The sequence below is a fragment of the Mytilus edulis genome, chromosome 13, assembly GCF_963676685.1.
Source record: "Mytilus edulis chromosome 13, xbMytEdul2.2, whole genome shotgun sequence".
NCBI classification, from domain to species: domain Eukaryota; kingdom Metazoa; phylum Mollusca; class Bivalvia; order Mytilida; family Mytilidae; genus Mytilus; species Mytilus edulis.
Genome location: NC_092356.1, coordinates 61,655,040 through 61,674,845, shown reverse-complemented (window position 1 = coordinate 61,674,845; position 19,806 = coordinate 61,655,040). Strand labels below are relative to the sequence as shown.

At 33.3% G+C, this 19,806-nt stretch overlaps 1 protein-coding gene across 2 annotated transcripts; it reads left to right on the top strand.

The window, feature by feature from the left end:
- Positions 1-5,256: 5,256 nt before the first annotated feature.
- On the top strand, positions 5,257-16,680 carry LOC139500646 (histamine H2 receptor-like). Of its 2 annotated transcripts, none has more exons than XM_071289403.1 (3): positions 5,257-5,472; positions 9,667-11,093; positions 13,613-16,680. In XM_071289403.1, exons 2-3 carry the CDS (start codon positions 10,853-10,855, stop codon positions 15,121-15,123), a joined length of 1,752 nt encoding a protein of 583 aa, XP_071145504.1. In that variant the 5' UTR covers positions 5,257-5,472; positions 9,667-10,852; the 3' UTR covers positions 15,124-16,680. The 2 variants fall into 2 exon arrangements, with proteins under 2 accessions (XP_071145504.1, XP_071145503.1); XM_071289402.1 differs by lacking the exon at positions 5,257-5,472 and adding an exon at positions 8,437-9,260.
- Positions 16,681-19,806: the final 3,126 nt, after the last annotated feature.

Here is a 19,806-nt window from a genome sequence, read left to right as displayed (position 1 = left end):
TATTTGCAACCACTGGGTCGATGTCACTGCTGGTGGAGATTTATTTCCCCGAGGGTATCACCAGCCCAGTAGTCAGCACTTCTGTGTTGACTTGAGTTATCATTGATATGTTCATAATTATAAATTAACTGTTTGCAAAACTTCGAATTTTTGAAATACTAAGGCTTTTCTACCTCAGGATTAGATTACCTTAGCTGTATTTGGAAAACTTTTAGGAATTTTCGGGCCTCAATGCTCTCCAATTTCGTACTTATTTGGTCTTTTAAACATTTTTGATTCGAGCGTCACTGATGAGTCTTTTGTAGACAAAACGCGTATATGGCGTAAATATAAAATTTGAATCCATGTATCTTTGATGAGTTTATTTGATGTATAAATAGTATGATTTATTTTATAAAACATGTCATGTTTTATTCAAGTAAATACAGCACCACTCCATTTACAATAATTGTTATCTACGATTTGCAATTACTTTGAATAATGAGGCAAACGTCAAAGATAAAAAAAGAAGAAACAATTGTCTCATTTTTCTTTTGTTTGATCAGTCTCAATTAGATTCTAGATCCATGTGTTTAGTTTATAGAAAAGTATATTAATAAAAAAAAAACTCTCAATCACTATCAATTATATAGTAAGACAATGTAATGTCATTGATCTTTATATAAACCTTGTTAATAGAACTTAGGATTTACTCCGGAAACGGTGTTGAGTATACCATTATATTATAATATAACTTGTGTTTTTCTTATTATATTAAAATGTTTTTCTTTCAAAGACGTTTAATTAACACATCTTTACCTCCAATTATTCACAACCACTTTATAGTAAAACAATTTTGTTTTGAAAATATGTTTTCGGCTTTGGATTCTCACACAAGTTTTCATCAGCTGAATGTTGGTTATGATCCTGATGTATAATGAATGTTGTCTTGTTGAATGTTAGGAACCATAGCAGCATTTGATGATTTTTAGCATTTTGGTATTACATTTTAAACTGTTGAATGATAAGGTAAATCAAATATACCACCGTTTACTCAAATTTCATCAATAAGTTCTCCCATCAAACGCCAAACACTCTTACCCCATGTAGCTCAACATTCTTATCCCATGTAGCTCAACAATACTCTTACCGCAAACTCTAACAATCGAAGAAAATATGAGCATTGAAGTATCCAAACATTTTGCAATTAAAATTGTATGTAAACATTTCAGACGTGTGTGAACCTACCGAGAAAAAAAGTCGATAATCAGGGGTGAATCGTAGATGTTTGATAGGAGGGTGTAATTCCAAAAAAAGGCTAAATATATAAAAGTGTTTGACCATTTCATGACAAATTGATATTTTGTTACCTTTCAACGAGATGGCAATCATGAAAATTAATTAAAAGGCAATGGTTATATTTCCTATATCCTTACTAAAAGTTACACTACTACGAAATAAAATTGAGAAAGGAAATGGGGAATGTGTCAAAGCGACAACAACCTGACCATAGAGCAGACAATAGCCGAAGGCAACCAATGGGTCTTCAATGTAGCGAGAAACTCCCGCACCCGTAGGCGTCCTTCAGCTGGCCCCTTAAAAAATATGTATACTAGTACAGTGATAATGGACGTCCTACTAAACTCCTAATTATACACAAGAAACTAAAATTAAAAATCATACAAGACTAACAAAGGCCAGAGCCCCCTGACTTGGGACAGGCGCAAAATTGCGGCAGGGTTAAACATGTTTATGAGATCTCAACCCTCCCCTATACCTCTATCCAATGTAGAAAAGTAAACGCATAACAATACGCACATTAAAATTCAGTTCAAGAGAAGTCCGAGTCCGATGTCAGAAGATGTAACAAAAGAAAATAAATAAAATGACAATAATACATAAATAACAACAGACTACAAGCAGTTAACTGACATGACAGCTCCAGACCTAAATTAAACTGATTGAAAGATTATGTCCTCATCATATGAATATCAGGCACAATCCCTCCCGTTAGGGGTTTAGTATCATACTTTCATAAAAATATATGAAAAGAACATAACCCGTGTCATGCCAACAACTGAATTTTAAATAAATGTGTTTAGTTCCGAAAGACTATTAAATATAATTTCACAGCGGATTAAAGATTTTCCTTTTCAACTGATTCCATGGCAACGTTTATTAAAAATGTGTCATTTTAATCACAAGACCGACATAAATCAAGAGTTAATGTGTAGCTGCTTCTTAATGATTTATAATTAATGTGTTTGTCAGGGAAATACAATCATCTGAATCTTTAACAATATATTTATAACCATGGCAATTTTGTGTCATCAATAATTGCAAAACAATAATCTTTCGTTTACAAAACTTCGGATTAAGTAAGGAATTAGTAAAACACAAATAGCGCAAATAAATAGAAGCCCAGTGTAGGTTATCACGAATTTAAGAGAAATCGTGGTTATGGAAACGTGCTTTTTTACTGTAACAGTTATATGTATATATTATATTCTAGATCAACATTAATGGCCAAGACGGTCTAACCTGACAGTTTCATAGATGTCAAAACGGTTTGACGGGTATTTTCACCAATTGATGCCATCGGAGCTTAAAATACAACAAAGCTATCTCCATTCTAATGAAACTGACAGAAAACAACGTTAAAATATACATTTAAAAAGTTATCAAAGGTACCAGGATTATAATTTAATACGCCAGACGCGCGTTTCATCTACATAAGACACATCAGTGACGCTCAGATAAAAAAAAAGATATAAAGCCAAACAAGCTAAGTACAAAGTTAAAGAACATTGAGGACCCAAAATTTCAAAATGTTGTGCCAAATACGGCTAAGGTAATCAATTCCTAAGAATAAGAAAATCCTTAGTTTTTCGAAAAATTCAAAGTTTTGTAAACAGGCAATTTATAAAATGACCATATAATTGATATTCATGTCAACACCGTCTTGCTGACTACTGGGCTGTTGATACCCTCGGGGACGAAACGTCCACCCGCATTGGTATCGACCCAGTGGTGTAAAAAGTTATCAAAGGTACCAGGATTATAATGTAATACGCCAGACGCGCGTTTCGTCTACATAAGACTCATATTTAAAATATGTCATACATCGTCTGCGATTGTGCGTACGTTTTCATAGCGTCAAATGTGAATAGATGCCATGAAAATTGGTGACGTTATCCAATCAAAATGAACGTTACAAACGATGTTGTATTACAATTTTCAATAGACGACGTTCACGAAACTACTTTTTGTAACCAATGTAAACAAGAACACAAAGCGGTTCCACGTTAAAACTGTTTATTTTCACTTCGCGTTCAGCGTTCAATGAAATAAGAAAACAAAAGGATTATAAGAAATTTTTTTAAGTTTATGTTTTATAAGTTAGCAAATGGAGTATTTTAGTTTTAACCAAACATATCTTTATGTACCAGGCCAATTCAAAGACTCAAATAAACAATTTAAGTATGAAAGAGATTACGACTGGGAAAACTATCAATTCCTTATCTACTATTTTTAAAGAGTAATAAAAAAAGGAGGAAACACATTTTCAAATCATTTAATTGGTGTTTAAACTGACCCACAATAATACCTTTTTCGTAAGAAGTAAAAAAAATAAGAACTATACGTTGACGACTGTGTGTTGGTTTTTTAATTTTTTTATTTGATTACTGTCCAGTTGACGTTTATCGTAAATATATATTAAATCTTTCAACGATTAATTCAGTCGAAAGATTTATTGCACAAATTTTGTCTTTGGACCAACCTACGAAAAAGTCAACAATTAGGATGGGGATGACGTAAATACGTCAAAAATGTTAATAAGAATTAACTATCAACTCTTTTACTTTCAAAACTGTGTGATCCACTATAATAAACGATAAAATCATTACCATTTACTAGTATCAGCGTAGTATGAATAATGTGGTATGGTTGGCAATGAGACAACTGTATCTGCAAAAAGACAGAAGATGAGGATGTAATGAAACTATAGGGCTCCATGTTAAATAAAGGCGATAGTAGTATATCGCTGTTCGAAAGTCAAAAATCGATTGAGAGAAAACAAATGCGGGTTACAAACTAAAACCGATATAAATAATGAACAAAACCCATACTGTATGAATATTAGGTTAAATAGTATATAGTATGATTTCCAATGAGACAACTATCCACCAAACACAGAATAACGTTCATGACAACTTTCCACCAAACACAGAATTCAATAACGTTGATGTAAGCAAAACCTTCTTCTAGAAATCTGATGAAATGATAAGGGCTGATTAAAATATCGATTTTCTCTTTCGGAAGATAATGGTGTATGTTTCAGCAATTCGAATGTAACGACAAATTGAATGTTTTCTTATTAATAAAAATAAGAAGAGGTGGTATGGTTGCCAATGAGTAACTCTCCACAAGAGACCAAAAAGACAGACATTGACAATTGAAGGTCACTGTACGGCCTTCAACATTAAGGAAAGCCCAAATCAATAGTATATAGCAAAATATCAATAGTTGTCCAGTTATTGACACAAATGGTGATATTTTTATCTTTCGTCATTGCATAAATTTCTTATTTATGTTATGGTGTGACATCACTGTCCCGTGTTATGGAATTGTATAGCGCTCACAGTCATATTGCGTTGTCGTAAATACTCGTAAATATCTACTTAACTGGATAGTTGTCTCGTTGGAAATCATACCACATCTCCTTATTTATAGAAAACCTCAGTGGCATCATGGAAGCGTGCTCATTTCAAGTTCGCGAGTCGTGGGTTTGAACTCGGCCTAGTTAAACCATAGACTTTAAAATTGGTATTTGCTGCACATGGCATTAAGAGCAAAACACTGGTCGGCTCGGAGTCAGGATAAGATGTCGAGATAAGAGAATAGGCTTTGCTGATGATTGTTACCTTGTGAACTAGCATTTAAATACCGACCGTGCAAGGGCTGTATAGCCAGTCAAGATCGTTAAAAACTTGCATTTGTTTGTTGTAGCACATTTAAAATCAGACTCGGCATGTAAGTCTTGTACAAAGCAGGGTTCAAATGCATATCTCATTAACATGTTCTGGTATTGATTTTGCATTTAATTTGCCACTGGACATTATACAGCGTTAAACAGCCTTACATTCGTTAATCCTTATCAAAAAGGGAAGAATATTTTGATATTAATTTTTTAAGGTTAATGGGTTAATTAATTAAATGTAATCTTATCTGATTGGTCAATATAATGCTTGTGTAGGCCTATGAAGTTGCAATATTTTTCTCTTATATTAATATCTATAATAGAACTGTTGATTTTGTCGCTAACACTACTGATAAAAATCTAAATATAATATAATAATCTGTCAACGGAAAGGCAAACATTTTGCAAAATCAATGGCATTTCAGTGAAAGTATGTTGGTAGCTATAGTTTATCTTATCTTCTCTACGACGAAGCTCACCAGATGAACTTTCAGGATTTGTCTACTTGAAAGGTAATCCTTACAATACTGTCTTTATATAAATGTGTTATTTAGTAAGTTATTATTTTTCGAACTGTTATATATAATATTACTTATACATAAATTTTAAAGATTTATTACATTAAATATAATTTTCAAATAACTTTACTTCCCCATACTAGATGCTGTTTGAAAATATTGTGTATCTCTAATACATAAAAAATAATAAAAAATGAAAAATAAAATAAAGAAATAAAAATAAACTACATCACTACTACATGTTTATTTAGTTTTTGGAATGCAAATTGTCTATACATGATGATCGTATGCTAAACAGATTTTTAAACATTATACAATTATGTCCTAATTTTGTTTTACAAATTTTCCAAAAAAAAGGGGGGATGATCAAATTGAATGCAGCGTTATTCAACAATTTTCTTCACCTTTAATTTTTTGCTATCTATTTCATATAAAACTAAGGTTGGTTTTTTTCAAATTAATTGTTGTGAAATCAGTATTGAATGGATTTTTGTGTACTTGGGGTAAGCAGTATTGTCTGGAATATATCAGGTAATTTGGTTATCATTTTTGTTAAAATTTTCTCATTATATTATATAAATAAGGAAAGCGCTTTTTAAGACTGGTTTTTATATTTTGCTTTACACCACTGTCTCCGTGAAGGTGGAGAGTTTGGCTCCTGAAAATATGTTTAACCCTCGCAACATTCTCGGCTTTATCTGCCGGTCCCAATTCAGGAGTTTGTTATTCAGTGCATGTCGTTTGTTGTTCATTTATATTATATTTGTTTTTCTTTCCTATGATCAGAACCGTACATGTTAATTTAGAGCAAAAGTTATAATTATGTCAGAAAAAAAATATGACGCACCAATGTTAGTAGTTTCCTACCTGTATATTATACAAGTCTAAATTGAAAACAACGTTCAAACCTATGATAGCCTTGGATAAAAACCGCAATTTTATATGTGTGCATGCAAATCAAAGGCCAAGGTACAAAAAGGCCTGTTTTTGCCCCCCCCCCCCCCTTATATTCTCATTTTTAGCTCACCTGGCTTATAACTCAAAAATCAAAGCATTTAGAGCAAATCTGACATGGGGTAAAATTGTTTATCAGGTCAAGATCTATCTGCCCAGAAATTTTCAGATGAATCGGACAACCCGTTGATGGGTTGCTGCCCCTGAATTGGTAATTTTATGGAAATTTTGCTGTTTTTGGTTATTATCTTGAATATTATTATAGATAGAGATAAACTGTAAACAGCAATAATGTTCAGCAAAGTTAGATTTACAAATAAGTCAACATGACCGAAATGGTCAGTTGACCCCTTAAGGAGTTATTGCCCTTTATAGTCAATTTTTAACCATTTTTCGTAAATCTTAGTGATCTTTTACAAAAATCTTCTCCTCTGAAACTACTGGGCTAAATTAATCCAAACTTGGCCACAATCATCTTTGGGGTATGTAGTTTAAAAAATGTGTCCGGTGACCCGGCCATCCAACCAAGATGGCTGCCATGGCTAAATATAGGACATAGGGGTAAAATGCAGTTTTTGGCTTATAACTCAAAAATCAAAGCATTTAGAGCAAATCTGACGGAGTGAAATTGTTTATCATGTCAAGATCTATCTGCCCTGAAATTTTCAGATGGATCCGACAACCGGTTGTTGGGTTGCTGCCCCATAATTGGTAATTTTAAGAAAATTTTGACGTTTTTTGTTATTATCTTGAATATTATTATAGATAGAGATAAACTGTAAACAGCAATAATGTACAGCAAAGTAAGACCTAAAGATAAGTCAAACATGACAAAAATGGTCAGTTGACCCCCTAAGGAGTTATTGTCCTTTATAGTCAATTTTTAACAATTTTCATAAAATTTGTAAATTTTTACTAACATTTTCCCCTGAAACTACTGGGCCAAGATCATTATAGATAGAGATAATTGTAAGGAGCAAGAATGTTCAGTAAAGTAAGATGTACAAACACATCACCAACACCTAAACACAATTTTGTCATGAATCCATCTGCTTCCTTAGTTTAATATTCACATATACCAAGGTGAGCGACACAGGCTCTTTAGAGCCTCTAGTTCTAATTCGGTTTTGGAAAGTTACTTATTATGTCATAAGAACTGTTTTTGCCGACTTAACCCATTAACCCCCAATGACGCCTATATGCGTCATAGCGACAACCATTCTTTGATGGCCCGTATGACCCTCCATACCTTTTTTGAACTGCCCAACCTGAACTGTCATGATAGCAGGGACTTCAACCAAGCAGTTCATGGTCCATTAACTCTTCTCAGAAGTCTGTTTATGAAAATATGGCACGTTGAAAGCCGTTTAAGAGTTCAAAATCGGAAAAACGTGAAAAGTAGCCAAAATCAGGTGGGGGTGGGCATCTTTTGATGGCCACTACTTAACTGGTAGTCATTGTAGGTATAAACTATTATCGTAAATGCATGCATAGGTGGTATAGGAACACAAAGAGGTATAATATGGCCAATAGGAATCTAGTCTGTAAAATCTAGGTCACCGTTTTGTCAAAAATCCGTAAAAACGGACATTTAGGCAGACCTGACTTGACGATAATAATTCGCCAGCAAGACACTTAAGTCCCATATACTCCCAGTTAGCATGCATGGACTGCTGTAACTATAGGGTAATACTTGAATGACAAAGAAACACAGTCTGGTTAATGTTCACCTCTCAAGGTCGTTTTAAAATCGGAAAATAGACGGGAAATGACCATTTTTCAGTGGGGGTGGGTTCAAACCCACGAGAAAATCTTCCACCTCCCACCCCACCCCCCACTCATGCCATCCGCCCCGAAATTGCAATACATAGTTTAATAGATGAGCAGTAGTTACAGCATCAAGAGTCTGCTAATTTGCATATAATTTGCATATGATTGCAAATTTTCGGAAATGCCTGATTTTCCAGAAATCTCTTAGGGGCGAATGAGTTTATCGCCATTATTTTCTCCGGGTCACGTAGGCGCACACTGTTAAATTTTAAGAAACAATGACCAAAAATCGTAGTTTTTCCTTCTTTTGGCGGTTTTGATGCCCTTTTAACCCCCTAATCTCACCCATTTTCTGAAATGAATGGTTTTCAAGTTCATTTAAAGAATCCTCAAACCTAAGGGAATAGTTTAACGTAAAAAGTAGATTTCGAAACAAAATTTGAAAAATGATAACATAGGGGGGCCTAAAACGGGCCTTATCGTACCTTGGTAGAGGGGTCTTAATACAGCGCAAACAACATTTTCCAAAAGATCAAAAACGTGAAAAGTATATTTTAACAAAACGCATTTGACTAGCAGGTCGAACAACCGATGTTCTTAAACCCTTGTGACTGCCATTAGCAATTGTCAAATAAACGGATCCCTAGATCTTAATATTATTAATTTATTACCAAATAGAAAACAATAAACTTGCGAGAAAGATGGTATACCGCAAACATGAGGTGCACAAATTTGTACACCATATCCAAATTTCGACAATCAATGTCTCTTCAGTGATATAAGGAATCGAAACGGTATTTGGAGGGTCATATCATTTACCTCAATTTAGGATAGACTCTTGAATTATGTATTTATATATCTAAACATTTAAAATATTAAATTAACTAAAAAATATATTGTGCCTTTATTTCATGTGACGTTTTTTTTTTCTGATTTCAAATTTCAATGAATACATATATAATGGATGAAGTAAAGAGAAGTTATACACAGTCCGGAGAAAGCATGGTCGTGTGCAATGCAACACATCAACGACAAAGTGCAAGATCACAAGACTTAATGTATGGAAAATATCACTCATTGTTAGTAATAAATAAATATATGTATTTGGTAGGAAACTATTAATAATTGGTGCTCACAGCGACTAACAGTAGTTTATATCGTGATTTTATTATGTCAGACGTTTAATGATTCTAAATAAGTGGGAATGACTTTGTCCATTTTAATATAAAACTAATAAAACATCTGAGAAAGGGTCTTATATAAAGCTCCAAGACTGATGATGCTAAAGACGTTCGATTAACTGATAAGAACTCAATCGATTAATCCAACAAATTCGTCACCAAATGACACTTGACTTAAACAACTATTATTTCATCGCTAAATCCGACTCCTTTGAAATCTTCGGTCAAATTTCTGTCATACACGAGGATACAATCGACTTTATATATTTCATTCCATTTGCAGGTAATATAACGGTGAACAAAAGACAGATTAACGGAAGCTAACAGGTGTCTCCAGTTATCAGCGATAATAAGGTTCTAAATGGTGAACACATTTGTACAGAATAACATGAATAACCTCAAGGTGAAAAAGAGAAAAGCTTGTGTGAAAGGACTTCATTAGTTAATTCGTACATGTTCTACAGAGTGGAGAGACAATTCAGTCCAATAATTACAATAAAGGATATTCAATTAAAATTCAGGAAATAATAATTACGGGATAATAAACAGATTCATCAGTATTTAGTTTAATTGATTCCAGAATGATCATGAAATTGTAGCGCTAGAAATTTTTCATTAAGATGTAGTTATTTGTTTTAATAGTATCAATTTTCAGTAAATGAAAAGCATCGTGGGCGACCCGACGTCCTTATAGAGTTACCAGTCCAATAAAGTTCATATTTTATTTATATGTGATAGTTTCATTACTAATACTATGGAATATATTTCAAACAATATAAAATATACAGACTTGACAGAATTTTAAAATCTCTATAAAACATGGCGAAGATAGAAACTATACAGAATAATGAAATATCTTTACAAAATGACGGAGATGAAAAATATACAGAATAACAAAATCTTTATTTAAAAATGACGGAAAATGAGACACGGATACAATTCCTTATCTAATTCACATATGTCTTATAACAACCTTTTACGACAAGTGCAGCCATTCAGTACGTTTATTTAAATTTGACAACAATCCTGGAAAAAAATCTACACTTTTTGTTGCTGCCTATTGATAACAAGGTAGAAAAGCGAAACATCAAAAATTGTGATATTCTTTGTCATTTGATGACAATATTACAAAGTGCAACATTATAAGTTGTTATATTCTCCGCGACTTCATGACAATGTGGAATAGATAAGAGTCACAAGTTCCATTGTCTGCCGTTTGATATCACGGTGGTAATATTAAGTGCTTTTGTTGACCGTTTAAGGACTACATTGGACGTTCTATATAAGTCTTGGCCAATTTATTATATTCAAGGATGTTAAGTGCAAGAATTGTTCTGTTTCACGTTTTGACGACAAATAGAGAACGTTGCCACTAGCTTGTTTTTCACGGACTACTACGCTTTGTTTATTAAACATATCGTTAGATACAATCAAATTCCAGTGTATCCTAGTACTTCTAGACAACTGTAATGATTCTTCGCCATTTAATGACAGATACTGAAACAAATTGTAACAACTCGGATCCAACCTCTATACAATGTGGGGAAGACGTGCATTCTGTAGGACTGTCACTGAAAGCCCTTTCTCTTGGAATAATATTTATTGTCTCCATGGTGATGAATGGAACAGTATGTTTGGTATTCTATAAAAAGACTCAGCTACTAAGTGTGTCTAACACATTCGTTCTCAATCTTATATGTTGTCAACTCGGTAAGTTTATCTCTAAAAGACCTTTTCAACAATTGTCTACACCTACAGTTGACAACGACTACGACAGGTAAAATGTAAATGGCCGTCTCAAAAGTAGTAATGGTTGTAAATACTATTGACCAGTTATTGAATTGAAAGGTAATAAAAACATGTTTACTTATATTCAATTGCCACAACGTTGGTGTTTGGTTATAAACCATTTACTAATATACATCTTTGGTTGAATTTTTGAATTGAGTGTGAATAAGAGTCTGGATGGGGTTTACAGAATGACTACAATAAAATGTATCAAAAGTACAGAATCCTGGCCCAAAAATAGAGACTCCTCCCCAAAATAATAGAGCAAACTTGGTTGCTAAATTATGAAAAGGATTAGAGAATAGTTGTTAACATAGAAAACTGAACAGAGAATAATGAACAAAATAAAAGAAAAATATAGAAAAGTACTTAGAAAATAAGAGAATACATAATTAAGAGACCCCCATCCAGACCATCACGAACGAATAAAAGGGAAATCTTCATTATTCTATTCTAAAGTTTTAGAAAGTGAGAATCAAGTTACTTTAGGTTAGTAAAATGAAAAAAAAATGTAAATATGTAAACAGATAATTATTTTATGTCGTTTGACATCACTATACACAGTCTGTTTTTTTTAATCGGATGCCGACACGTTGCACTTTATAGAAAGTAGTTTTTTTTACCTTCACCCTTGCTACGTTCAACTTAGTTGTTTATTCAGTTACAATATTTACACACCATATAGAAAGACAAATGTTTTATTTTATAATTTGATTATATTTTTTTTATTTCAAATCACAAAACTGATTTTGACAAAAATGAGAAAATGGCAAGTACCGTCAATGGATATGGCACGAATAAAGCAACACCTAAATTATCTAGAAGTACCATGTGACGTTCAATACTGTCAGAAAATCAGTATCAAGCCGCGAAATCTGAACGGCTCCGACTAAGCAAAGAGATAAATGATATCGTAATAAAATTCTACCGAAAAAAGAATATATCCTTTTTTAAGATTTGAAAGTGAGATGCTTTATACTTTTTTTGAACTTCTAAAACAAGAATGAAAGGAGACAACACAGAAAATCCACAAAAGCTATGTGCAAAATATTCGTGTTTTTCTTTTTGATACTATATTCATGTAACATGTATGTTATATATGAACGATTTTATCTTTGATACGACCCCTCTATTTTCCCTGTAAACTGTAGGTGTCAGTAGTCGGTGTCGAGAGTTGTTGAAAAGGTCTAATACATGATACGTTGTCAATGCCGTATGTTTATGTGTAACACATTCGTTCTCAATCTTATATGTTGTCAACCCGGTAAGTTTAATTCTAACACATGATACGTTGTCCATTCTGTATGTTTATGTGTAACACATTTGTTCTCAATCTTATATTTTGTCAACCCGGTATGTTTTCTCTAATTTTTGGGCTATTTTCACATTTTCTGACCGGTGTGAGAAAAATATTTCTCCTGACTAGTGAAAAATCTGTTCTCGGCAAATGATTGGTTAAAATTTAATTGTGACGTTAAATTTTCTTGTTTTCTTCTGAATTTTCTTATTGTGACGTCATGAAAAAGGCGACCATGTCTGATGACGTCACATCAAAAGTACACAACTTTACTCAAATCTTTGAAAAGGAAGGATAAAAATCATGAGAGAAACAGATTCCACCACTGTAACTCGTGTATTGCGACATTTCTCCACTCTCAACAGTTAAATTTTATTTATTTGAAAAGCTCGGCAAGCCTCGCTCTTTAAATATCAAAATTTAACTGTCTCGAGTGGAGAAATATCGTAATACACTTGTTGCAGTTGTGGAATCTATATTTCTAGCACATGATACGTTGTCAACGCTGTATGTTTATGTGTAACTCATTCGTTCTCATCTGATATGTTATAACTCGGTATGTTAAGCTCATACGCATTCGTTCTCAACCTGATATGTTATAACTCGGTATGTTAAGCTCATACGCATTCGTTCTCAACCTGATATGTTATAACTCGGTATGTTAAGCTCATACGCATTCGTTCTCAACCTGATATGTTTAACTCGGTATGTTAAGCTCATACGCATTCGTTCTGAACCTGATAGGTTTAACTCGGTATGTTAAGCTCATACGCATTCGTTCTCAACCTGATATGTTTAACTCGGTATGTTAAGCTCATACGCATTCGTTCTCAACCTGATATGTTTAACTCGGTATGTTAAGCTCATACGCATTCGTTCTCAACCTGATATGTTTAACTCGGTATGTTAAGCTCATGCGCATTCGTTCCCAACCTGATATGTTTAACTCGGTATTGTTAAGCTCATACGCATTCGTTCTGATATGTTTCATACACTGTAGCGACAAAGTTTTGAAGAGAAGTATTCTCTATAACAACAATCATCGTTTACTCCCTTGCATGAAATAAATTATCATATAATCTGTTCTCACGAATTTGAATTTTCATTATTAAATTTTTCTATTAAAATCAATTTTCTTTTTTAGCTATATGTGTCATTGTCTTGCCGTTTAGTCTTGCGTCCATATTCTCATCCAAGTGGATCTTTAATGACATTTGGTGCCACATTGAGGGTTTTATCTTAACATTCTGCATTGCAGAAACACAATTTTCTCTGACTATTATAGCAGTTGACAGGAACTATGCCATCATAAACTCTCTCAGATACCCGTATGTGTTCACTATAAAGAGAGGTCACATTGCTATTGCTGTTTCCTGGGCAACGAGTGTAGCTATCAGTATTCCTCCGCTTGCCGGCCTCAGTGCATACAGTTATTCTCCTGATGAAAATACTTGCACATTGGATTGGAATTGTTCACTTGAATTCTCAGTATTGTTTTTGAGCATTTGTTTTATATTTCCGTTGCTCATTCAATCATGGTGTTACCTGACTATATTCCACGCGGCAATGAACCATACCAAACGAAACCATCGAGTATTCCCCTCCATATCTACTACAGTGGGGACAAGAGACGCGCCTAGTGACTCATCAGAAAGTGTCGAGTTGTCAACACAGGTTAAAAAAGTTAGTTATAAAAGTATGGAATGTAAAGCTATGCGTACGATTCTATTTATAGCATGTTCATACGCAATATGTTGGGTGCCGTATATGGTATGCGCAGTTTATAGACTTGTAGGTCTGAGTATAACCTACGATCTTGGTAGCTTTACCATTGTTATGATCTTCTTTAATACGGCTGTAGATCCATTAATATACGCATTCATGAACAGAATCATGCGTTTTGAAATTTATAAATTTTATTGTGATTCCTTGAGTAAGGTAGCGGGTAAGACGTCATCTTATGACGAAAGTGATGACGGAGTTTCTTCAACGAATATGTCACAAACACATTCTACCTCGCGCATGAGTCGCACGAGTTCGGTTAAATCACGCAGTACGAAAGGAAGTGCGCCAGGAAGAGTAGAAATGAACCCAATTAAAGAGGAAATTGAACCATTATCAGAATCCCAAAAAGCAAATAGTACTGTAGGTTTAACCAGAAAAGAATTAGTTCTGACTCCAGTAGACATTCACCGAGAGAGTTCAGTGTCTAGTATGCCGTCATCCTCGAAAAGGCAAAAGACAACGATGGAAATACACTCGAAAGATAAAGACTCGATTCAAAAATCGCAAATACATTCTTCAAAACAAAAAAGGTCACGTTCAGAAGTATGGACAAAAAGTGATAGGACTTTGGTTTCAGAACAAGAATCGTTTTTGTTCTTTAAACTCGGAGATGATAAGAAAACTAATCATCAATATAACAGATTAAGATGTTCTATATCTAACAGTAGTACAAATCAAACGCGTATCAAAACAGTTTGTGGTAAAACGACCTTGACCTCGTCAACTTTTATTGAAAATGAATCCGACTTGGATCTTCATGACCTTGATATAGTTGCAGAACTTTCAATAGATGTTCGCCGAAAAAGAAAAGCGATGAAAGATAAAAATGTTTCTGGATCTCGTGAAGGACGGAACTGTTTGTCGGCTTAGTTTGTTGTAAAAGAACCAGTGGCGGATCCAGAATGGGGGTTCCAGGGGTTGGAACCAATTTTTTGTTTGAAAAATAAATGCATTTAAATAGGGACATATAGTTGGACCCCGCTTTATCTTTGGTTGGGAACCCCTTTAACAAATGACTGGATCCTCCCCGGAGAACACATGTGTTATTGTTTAAACATATAAGTACAGTTTTTTAGTCAAGTAATATATGTTATGTCCACGAAACAATTTTATTGCATAACATTAACAGTTCCATTTTTTCTTGACTAGATGACGAAATTAACAATAAATGTCTATTCAGTGATGTTCGAGGCAAAAACATTAGATAATCCAAAATCTTGTATACAAAATTAAAGATCTCATAAATCATAATGCCCAAAAAGTATAGTTAAAGCCGGTAAGGCTTTGTTTAAGGGAGATATGCTCCCTTATTCAAAGTAATTTCCAAAATGTTGAATGTTTTTTATACTGTGTTCACAATATCCTTTTTTATTCCAGTACTTTTGTTGGTATTTTACTGGCTACTGGGCTTGTGATACCTTTACTTTAGGGACTAACACCTTAATAGCAGAGGTATCGACCCAATGGTAATAATAACATAAACAGTACATTTTTTTTCTGAGTCAGATGCGTATTTCAATTAACGTTTCTTCAGTGATCCTCGTACAGGGTCAAGTTATTTGAAAATCCGAAAAAAAATATTAAAACTTAATTCAGTTACCGCTCAAACTAAAAAAACTATCTATCTGTAAGTACCGAAAATACTGAATAATACTAATTCAATTCCCAACTAATTAAAACAGAGTGAAATAACACATACAAGCTAAGATAATGTATAAAATTCAGAATGAAAAATGGGAATATGTCACAGAGATAACAACCCGACCAAAGAGAAGATAACAGGCGAAGGCCACCAATGAGTCTTCAACACAAATAGAAAATTCCGCACCGGAGGTGGTCCGTTGCTGGCCCCTAAATAAAGTTGTTTAGTAGTTCAGTGAAAACGGACGTCACACTAAACATTGTACACACTTGTAAACTGACAAAAATTGAACCTAGTATGAAATGAATCCAAAAGAAATAGACCTTAAAGACCTGCTATCTACACCAATTTCTTGGAAGGACAATATAATAATATAAAATCATAATGAAAAAAAAACCCTCTTATAGGTTTTCTGACTTGAAACACACTAATTACCATTTTGGCAAAGTTTTATTGGCCATTTTTGCACACTACTACGGCCTCCTTCTTTTACTCTAGACCAGTGAAATAATAAAAGGTTAGTGAGACATGTGGAGTGTTCGTCTCTCATCCAGCATTGCTTAAATAATACAGATTGCTTTAATTGAATAAGAATATTTGTTGTTCCAATTAAGGGCCCTTGAGACGTTTACTACATGACACTAATACACGAAACATTACACTCTGATTTCTAAGAACATTTCAACATTGAAATTAGATATCAATGTTCAAATAATCATTAAACTACGTATATTTCTATGTATAAATCATGTATATATATTTATTCCAGGCAGGATCAGAAATATAAACTCAATAGTTACAATAATTATCGTTATTAAGTATATTAATTCCCATTTCATCTAACATCTAGTCATTTAATAATATAATTCATTTAATTTCTGAGAGATAAAATATCTTAATATCTATGTTTACTTGGTTGAATGTCCTTCAAGCCTCTGTCCTTGGTGAATGCTGCATTACCTATTATGTCTGTTTGTTTTTTTCACGCATCGTTGTCGATATAATGGAATTTATTTCGACTGTCATGCAAGTGAGAGGTTTAGCTAGCTATCAAACCCGTTTCAATCTACCATTTTCTGTACCACATCAGGAATATGACAGTTGTTATCCATTCGTTTGATGTGTTTGAGCTTTTGATTTTGCCATTTGATTAGGAACTTTCCTTTTTGAATTTTCCTCGGAGTTCAGTATTTTTGTGATTTTACTATTTGAATAAGTATATTTATCCGCCAGCATCACCCACGAGGAGCGGACTTCGCTCTTAAAATCTTATTTCATAATGGATATGATGCTGCTTCTGGTGCATTGTCAACGAACACTTAACATGATGGTCTATAATTATCTATATTGTAAATGTTTAATGTGCCAATCATTGTACTGATTTCGACCCATAGTAGAATCTATCAAATTGGAAATAAAATATATCTGATCTTATACAACTGTACTAAACCAGAATGTTAACGAGAAGGAAGAGGAGAGAAAGGTACTAAAAAGTAAATTCACAAACATACTGAACTCCGAGAAAAATGGTGATACGTTCGGGGTCTAACACTTTACTAACAGAGGTAATGACCCAGTGGCAATAATAACATTAACAGTACATTTTTTTTCTGAACCAGATGCGTATTTCAACAATTGACGTTTCTTCAGTGAATCTCTTTGTCAAGTTATTTGAAAATCCGAAAAATGTATAAAAACTTAATTCAGTGACCGCTCAAACTTAAAGACTTCATACATGTAAGAATCGGAAATATTGTTTACAGATAAAGTAAAAGACTATTACAAATCCCAAAGCTTTTCTGAGGAAAATTAAAACAGGGAAGTCCAATATCAAATGGCAAAATCAAAAGCTCAAACATATCAAACGAATGTATAACAACTGCTTCAAATTCCATTATATTGACAACTCATTGGTCGGATTGTTGTCTCTTGACACATTGCCCATTTCCATTCTCAATTTAATACAAATCTTAAAAATTATTAAAACAGAGTGAAAAAAAACCCAATATAAACTTAGATACTGTAGATTCTTGTAAACTGACGAAAAATTGACCTACTATGAAATTAATCCAGATGAAATAGACCTATAAGATCTGCTCTCAAAGTCAAATGTAAGCACTAATGGTCAATAAGAGATGTTCAAACTCAAAGTCAAAGTCGAAAACTAACTAGCAAAGTCGAGACGAAAAACGAAAAGATAAACTACAGTACACAAAATGCAACATTGGAAAGATGAGGAAACAAACCCCTGAATGATATCAGGTGCCCCAGTAGGATAAGAAGATCCTTCCACACTCCACATGAGGCATCCATTGTATTACTCTTTTTTCAACTTGTAAAGTTATGAAATAATCACAATTACATAATGTGGTTTATATTTAAATAAAGAAATCCTACTTCTTGAATCTGTGTTCATATTTTACGTTGAGCAAGTTGGCGCAAAACAAAATCTTGTCTTTTTGTAAGGAAACAGACAATTCGTAACTGCTGTTTACAATGTCAGATTTTTTCGGTTTTATGTACATTCTATAAATTTAAATTTTTTTGTAATTTTCAATTGAGTATGTACCGGTATACCTTTATAAAGGAATAATTGCTTCATAAGCAAAGCTTCTGATATTCAGATGCAGTTCAACGAGTTCTAAATCCTGTTTAATATGCCGAGTTTGAGAATTTTAACTATGTGTGTTAGAAGAGCCTCATTGCAAAATTTTCAAGAATAAATCATACAAAAATAATATTTTTGTCAACTTTGCCTGGGAAAGTTGCGAATAATCCCGCGATTTTATAACAATTTCGATATATGACTTTTGAACAGCGGTATACTCTGTTGTCTTTTATTATTTATTTATGTATTATTTTATAAGAAATAAATCTTTTAGAGATATATACACTCAATTGAAAATAAATGTATAGAATGTACGTAAAACCGTCGAAAACTTTATCATGTCACATAAAATTGCGATAAAATCTGCGATTTTTCACAGATGTTAGGCAGAAAGTAAAATACCAAAACTACCAAACACCAAAGAAAAATTCAAAACGAGAAGTTCTTATCAAAATGGCAAAATCAAAGGCTCACACCCTAGTGCTCTTACTGAATAAAAAACAAATGTTATATTACGGCCTTGGTACTGGAATTTTCTTATGAAAAAGGATGGATTTAACCTTGTTTTAAAGCTAGCTTAACCTCTCACTTGTATGACAGTCACATAAAACATCATTTGTAGTGACGAAACAAACAGATATTGAAGGTAACAATGTCAATCATTGGGGTACAGCAGTTAACATTGTGTTATAAGCTTATTTACTATAAAAGCATGTCAACTTAGAAACACAAAATGGCATATAAACAATACAAATAAGCAAACGAATGATAGACAGGAATACCAAAAACTGCAAAAGAACAATATCCCAAATGAGGGGATGTATAAATATAGAACCACGCCACGAGGATATTACAAAAATGGACTAAACAGTAAAGGTTAATATAATGCAAAGACAGATAAAATAGCAATATCACACGTAATTAAGACGATAAACAACCGGTTAGTTCCGAGAATCTATACTTCAAGACCATCATGTATTATTTTTTAAGTTGATACGGAAGATTAATCATCAATATCTTTGTGTTTTCCTAATAACTTTTTAGAAAAGAGGGAGATGTTCTTTGGCATAACCCTTAATTGTTCATCAACTTTCTACTCAGACACTGGTTACTTGTTCTCAAGTTTGAGCAGACCGGTAACATCTTGTGTACCGAATCAGTTGAGAAATGTATATCTCATATGCAGGTGAAGTTGGTATATTGCTGCTTAGATGGTGGAAATTGATCATTTCAAAATTAAAATCGTCTCGTTTATCCCAAACTGTGGTACTCTGAGGACTGCTTATATTAAATTTGAGGCATA

Coding starts and splice junctions, on each gene's coding strand:
- LOC139500646 (XM_071289403.1), top strand. CDS start 10,853: ATGATTCTTCGCCATTTAATGACAGATACTGAAACAAATTGTAACAAC. Junction 11,094..13,612: donor TCTTATATGTTGTCAACTCG/GTAAGTTTATCT, acceptor TTTCTTTTTTAG/CTATATGTGTCATTGTCTTG.